Source organism: Bactrocera neohumeralis, chromosome 6 (genome assembly GCF_024586455.1).
Source record: "Bactrocera neohumeralis isolate Rockhampton chromosome 6, APGP_CSIRO_Bneo_wtdbg2-racon-allhic-juicebox.fasta_v2, whole genome shotgun sequence".
NCBI classification, from domain to species: domain Eukaryota; kingdom Metazoa; phylum Arthropoda; class Insecta; order Diptera; family Tephritidae; genus Bactrocera; species Bactrocera neohumeralis.
In genome coordinates, this window is record NC_065923.1 from 54,158,916 (window position 1) to 54,165,849 (window position 6,934).

Below are 6,934 nucleotides of genomic sequence, written 5' to 3' on the forward strand. Positions count from 1 at the left end.
ACCGATACGACCACTCAGAACTAAATGTCATGAGGTCTAAACAAGGTTTCGCTATTTCACACTCTGTCTCCTTTGAGTCATGATGACCACCGCCATTTTCTGTGTCCTGAGATATACATAGCTTTTTATCAAAATGAAGGCATTCCCAAGAGTTAGGGTAATGGCTTTTTATACGTTTTCTATTAATCGGCAGTGGTCCGATTACGCTCATCTACGAACCCGTTCCACCTTTTTTCCTAGGAGCACTGTACCAAATCTTAATCCGATATCTCAATTTAGTTATCGCTTGTACGGCTTGGCTTTAAAGTTCCTCACATACATATTGGAACGACTTCTTCTTTCTAAATTAGCACAAACTAGGTGCCACCGATCACCAATCCGTTTTATGAATACTGAAAGAACAATGATTATTTAATGATTTTAGATATCACATGCAAAATGCACATGTGGACCGGTATATTTATTCCCAAACTTGAAAAAATACATTGACAATTGATTTCCAATCATTGTAAGCACCGACAGTTATCTTAACCAGATATTCCCCCGCTGGCAGTGGCAACAAAGTAAAATAGTTTGGTTTGAGAATAAGTCGATCCACGATAATATCACTCTGTAATGACAACAATTATGAATTTATTTGATAACAAATAAACAGGGTGGTCCATACACTACTTTGAAGCTATTGCGTAGGTTTTAGATTTAAAGATACCTTGCAAGGCAGTACAATTTCTAAAAAGAACGAAATAAAATGCATAATCCATATAGATCTTCAAGTGATTGAGAACGGGGGCATCACTAAACTTGTTTATTTCAAAATGACACAGGAAACGAGTGAGCAACACATAGGCTCCACGATGGGTTTTGTTTTTGGCTAAACAAAAAAAAAATATGGATAGAAGCTGCGCGATCTCGCCTCCTATCATTGATATTTTGCGGCGAAAGGAATTTCCAAAGCTTAGTAGTGCATTACTGTTCATTCTATTTTTGAAGTTTTGCAACATGCCGACATACATGGTACATGGCGTAGTCGCTTCCATTACATATATGGGCCACTCTGTATATTCTGTTACAGATGTTTCATTACACTTACCTTATAAGGACAGGTGTGGTTGATATTTGAATATCTTTCTAAAAAGTTGTAAATTATATGCAAAGCACCGACACGCTTTTTATGCCGAAGAAATTCACAAAAATCTACTGTTATGTTGATCAGGAAAGGTCGATAACCATTATATCTTTTGAATAATTCCACATTTAACTAGAATACATATGACAAACTGCCAATTACAATGTTTCCTTATAAAATTACTGGGATAATTTTAAACTTACGCTAACGTTATTCACTGGCAATTCGAAGAGGTTGACGCGCAACGAAAGAGCGACTTCATTGCGAGACAACGCTTTGAGCTTACAATAGGCGAAATCAGAAAATGGTTTATCCAGCGCTACGCACTTAATATTCGTAAATTTGATCATTGATACAGGATGAGTTGAGTGCAAACAAAATCCAAACGACAAGGTGAATAATAACCACGACCACAAACGAGCCATTTTGTCGACTGACTACCTACCAAACGCGAACTAAATAATTTACATGATCTAACCCACGTCCAACCCATATTCAAAATTAAAATAGCATAAATATAGCGGAACATAACTATAGTCAGATAAATATAATAATTTTCTAGGTATCTCGATTTAATAACACTAATCATCAGTTGTTGAATTTTGCGGCAGTGCACGTAAAAAAAATACTTATACTACATATAGTATTTGAAGGCTTCGCTGATATCAAAAAGCAGGTAGGCGGAAATCACTATAATCGGTATACGGGATCCTTAATTTTATTAAGATACCTTACGTTTTCGAAGATATTTCCGAAAACAAATGGTTGTAATGTAATGTAATTATCTTTTCATAGTGGTCTGATTTTGATATACATATGTATGTATGTATGTACATATCGTCACCTAAAATTCAAAATAACGTAGCAACATTTTCGGAAATTTACAGAAAAAGAACGAAACTCGATATAAAATGGAACATGAGGGAAACAAAATTTAAATATTGGTTAAAACTGGCTTATATCTGATAGCAGAACCTTAAAATGTTGGCATTATGTACTTAAACATATATACATATGTAATTTGAAGTAGTGGATCGTAATCAATAAAAACTCAATTTTGATTTTTTTGATCATACTTTGTTTTGCATTTTAGGTGACGATATATTTTTTATATATTGTATATGACTCAAGAATGTCAAGACTTAGATGCCAGTTTATAACTACTTAATACAGTTTATTAATCAATGAGTTGGTCGAATATCGAGCTTTAAAAATGATTTTATTAATCCTCATTAATTTGTCATACTAATATTTCCATAGCATGGATTATCATCAATTTTCATTGCAAAGAGTTAGTTTTAGCCACTAAAATATCAGAGAAAGCATATTCATGCTCCTAATCTGCTTTTAATTAATCATTTATGCAAATTTTTATCAGGTTTTTTGTTGATTTTTGGATCTGCATTGCATTATTTCAGTGACTAAAAAAATATTTAATAAACAACTCTTACTCCAGTAAATTTACATAATATACGTGTAGTCCATATTCTCTATTAGAAATAAGTAATTCACATTTAAACGAATTCATGTGATATTTAACTCCTAAAGAATGAGCAAGATAACTCTCACAGAAATGGAAAGGTTTGAGCCTGTCACAAATTGGTTTTAGGTGGCCAAACATCAATTTCAGACTACTCAAGTGGTGGACAGTGGAAAAGTACTAGCGTGGAGTTTTCATATCTTTTTCGCTAGCTTTAACAATTGGCACCACAAATGATTTTTTGAGTTATTTGAATTCACGCAAGACCAATGGAACCAGCGGTAAAACGCAAGAGGATAAAGCAAGTTTCTTCTCAATCCAAAGTAGTGGAGACAAGGGTATAATTTATTCACATGATTCGTATGATAGGGCTGCAGTTTCCAACGATTACATTATGACTAGGCATCTAAATGAGCCTTATAATGAAATGGCTTGATTATGAGGAGGAGGAGTGAGAGAATACTTGAGACCAGACTTAGCGAACTCAATGTTAATATTGCCGCTCGTGCGATCAGAGTGAATTCTCACTTCACTTAATGGCAGTCATACCTGCTTGAAATACTCTTCTTTAGGCGATGGAACAAGAATAGGCAATAAAAAAGATGTTCAAAAACTTTTACTCATATTAAAAAGTCATTTTCCAGTTTAGTTAACGTTCTCTTCGGTACTTCGTCCACCATCTGTATCTTGGTTCCCTTAAAATATTCAAGCAATGCAATACGTTCCAAAGTATCTCCGTGCAAACTGTCGAACATATATTCATACTAAAACTCGTTACAGAATGTGAGTTCTTAAGATAAAACTACTATCGTTGGAATTCGTTTAAGAAAAATTATTCAAATTAAAGCTAACATGATATTTTAACCAATATATCTCTAATTCCATATCGTCTTCCGTCATATGGTTCCATGCTATTTGCATTCTCTACGCAAAATAGTTAATAATCCAAACTAGTCGGAGAGTAATATTTTTTTTTTTTTATTAAATAACTGGGCACTAAATTTTAGACAATTACTAATTTTGGCTTTCCATATGTATGTAAGTAATAAATTTTATTTTAGTTGATTAATTTTTATACTCTTGCAACCTGTTGCTACGGAGTACAATAGTTTTTCTCACCCAACGGTTGTACGTGTCACCTAAAACTAAGCAAGATAGATACTGTAGGGTTAGTTTTATATAAATGATTGCGATGACGAGAAAAGTTGAAATCCGAGTGACTGTCTGTCTGCCCGCCCCTCCGTGTAACCTGTAACTTGAGTAAAAATTGAGATATCTTGATAAAATTTGGTGTGCGAGTTCTAGTTCGGAGATAGGCGTAATCGGACCACTGTCACGCCCACAAATCGCCATTATCTGAAAACATATAAAGTGTCATAACTAAGCACTGTGTGTAAAAAATTTTGAAAAAGTGAGCGTGGTCCCGCCCACTAATAAGTTTGATGTACACATCCCCTACTACTAAAGCTACAACAACCAAATTCGTTAAGGGCAAATATTATAAGAATTTCTACCGACAGTGCGAAAATGGATTACATCGGATAGTAAACCCGCTCACTTCCTATATAACGGTATTGTTAAACTACTAAAAGCGTAATAAATCAATAACTAATTACGTCAGAGACATTAAATTTTACCTCCGAGATTGTATGAGAAGACTCTATGGAAGCCGGTGTGAAAATTGGACGATGGGCGTGTCACAGCCCACATTTTGTGAAATCACATATCGGAGGATTCCTCTGTCACACTTCGAAAATGGACTAAATCGAACAACAACCACGCCTACTTCCCATATACCTCAATTTTAAATTCCATTTGATTCTTTCAGTTTCTAATACACAAATCAGGAAGCAATTGATATAACGAGCTAAAACTTTGCACTACAAAACTTGTCCAAATCCCAAACAAACTTTCCAAGCCCCTAGGTACCAAATAGGTGGATCCCAGTATCATTAGTTGACTGTTGGACGAAAATGTCGGTCAATATGAGAGATAAACAAGGTGCTTTCCAAAGTAAACAGGACTTTAAAAAAAACCAGAACAAATGGTGCAAAATCAAATTATTTTATTCAAAATATGTAGTCTCCTTCTGCTTCAATACAACTTTTTGCACGGTCCAAAAGCATGTCGAACGAGTGTTTTAGCTCGTTGTCCGGTATGGCCGCCAGTACTCGTATGTCGGTGCAAGCCTTTTGAATGGCCTCTACGTCTGCATAACGCTTTCCTTTAATGGGCAAATGCATTTTTCCGAAAAGGAAGAAGTCGCACAGTGACATATCAGGTGAATACGGGGAGTGGTTAATGGTTAAAATGTGATTTTTGGTCAAATAATGATGATCTCCGAATGTTGGATTCTGAGCAATTTGTGGTCGTCGATTTTGCGATAAATCGATGTTTTGGAGATGTTCAGTTCCATTTCTATGAATTTCCATGATTAGTTCGGCTGATTTTTGATGAATTCACGCACAGTTTCAATGGAATTTCCAGTGATCATGGATTTTGATTGGCCCACACATTGATCGTCATTTATGTCCTCACGACCACTTTGAAAACGTTGAAACCACTCGTGCTCTCTGCTACGGGATAGGCAATTATCGCCATAAACTTGTTTCAGTATTTTAAAACAAAATTTAATGTTGGATCTTTGTTCGAAGCACCTATAACACAAACATACTGAGATTTAAAGCACAATAAATCACTTCCAATCTATGAAATGTCATGAAATTCTCATTGGACAATCGATAAAGATAGCAGATTCTAACACACCGGTCGACATATAGATAGCGCCACCAGGGGGCGCTAGATTCAACAAGTCCTGTTTACTTTGGAAAAATATACAGAATATTAAACCTAATAGTAAGGAAGGAGTACAAGCTACTGTGGCCATCGCCTCCGATATAATTGTATAAAGTTACAAAGTTCATATTTTATTATAAAAATTACATTCTTTTAGAAAATTGCATATATTAACAATGTTTGCGAAAGATGGAGTATTTAACAATGTTTGGTATTTACTAGAATTAAAGTGTTTTTGCCTAATACTCTCTAGTGCTGGACAGATATTGATTATATGTTCCATGGATAATGTGCTGGGGCAGAAAGGGCAGGATGGTATAGGATTGCCGCCAAGAAGATGTTGGTGAGTGATTTGCGTGTGTCCGATCCTTAATCGAGTAAAAATTGTTGCTTGCTGTCTTGAGATGTTGTTGGGGTAGCATACCTTTTCGCGCAGTTTGTTTAGAATTGCGTATTTGTGTTTAAATTTCTTCCAGTCTGCAACTTTCTTTTCATATATGTGTCTGCTTAACATTTTACTGAGGTCATTATGGTCTTGCACCTCGTTGAGAAAAGTGGGGGCAGATTCGAAGAATCTTGCCGCGTTGTCCGCATATTCGTTCCCAGGAATGCCAACGTGACCTGGCACCCACAGAAGCGCTATTTTTCGTTTATGTTTAATGCAAATATCTCTAATTTTAGATATTACTATGGAATTATTTCGTATGTTGCGGATGGCGTTCAAGCAGGAAAAGCTGTCGGAGCAAATAAGGAATTTGCCTTTTTGTAAGATAGCATATTTTAATGCCATATATATTCCAATTGCCTCGGCGGTAAATACGGACGAATATGATGGAAGAATTCCGCCAGTAATAGTTGTCCCGTAAGCTGTGGTAACAGCATAGGCAGTGTTTGTTAATTTGGACGCATCTGTGAAAATTTCTTTAAACTTTTTATTCTTATAGATGTTGGTTAGTTCTAAGAAGTTTTGTTGAAAAACTGTGTTACTGGTGGTGGATTTTTTGAAATTATGTAGAGATGTATCTATTGAGACATCACTAATCAGCCATTCAGGTTGAGTGTTGGTTGTATAAAATTTAGATGGGATAGGAATGTTTAAAGTTTTTGCAAACTGAAGACAGCGGCGGAGGGTAGATTTAAGTTGAAAATTCCTTTTGTGTTTTGCTGCAAGCGTTATACATTTCTGAATGCCAGTGTTTGGAGAATTAAGTATTTTTGGAAGAAGTTGTATCGTTTTTTCGTAAACTCTTTCCTTTATTGACGGTAAGCCGCTTTCTCCTAAGATACATTTAGTTGGTGATGTAGGAAAAGCGTTTAAGCTACGACGAATCGCGGCGTGGTATGGAGCCTCCAACTGCTTAATGTTTGTGTTCGAGCACCAACCGTAAATCGGTAGGCCATAGTCAATTTTAGAGAGTATTATGGCTCTTGTAATATTAATAAGTGTATTTGTATGTATAAATGACCGTTTGCTAGATAAATACTTAATTATGTTTAGTCTACTGGAAAGCGATTTTCTAAGGTTAATACAG

The 6,934-nt window shown here is 35.5% G+C and overlaps 1 protein-coding gene across 1 annotated transcript; it reads right to left on the bottom strand.

The window, feature by feature from the left end:
* Positions 1-460: 460 nt before the first annotated feature.
* Positions 461-1,551, bottom strand: LOC126762799 (uncharacterized). The gene is made up of 3 exons (XM_050479843.1): positions 1,330-1,551; positions 1,091-1,258; positions 461-610 (listed from the first exon to the last, which is right to left on the bottom strand). The coding sequence occupies exons 1-3, from the start codon at positions 1,549-1,551 to the stop codon at positions 461-463; spliced, it is 540 nt and encodes a 179-aa protein (XP_050335800.1).
* Between the last annotated feature and the right edge of the window lie 5,383 nt (positions 1,552-6,934).

Coding starts and splice junctions, on each gene's coding strand:
- LOC126762799 (XM_050479843.1), bottom strand. CDS start 1,551: ATGGCTCGTTTGTGGTCGTGGTTATTATTCACCTTGTCGTTTGGATTT. Junction 1,259..1,329: donor TGCCAGTGAATAACGTTAGC/GTAAGTTTAAAA, acceptor TATGTATTCTAG/TTAAATGTGGAATTATTCAA. Junction 611..1,090: donor ACCACACCTGTCCTTATAAG/GTAAGTGTAATG, acceptor TTGTCATTACAG/AGTGATATTATCGTGGATCG.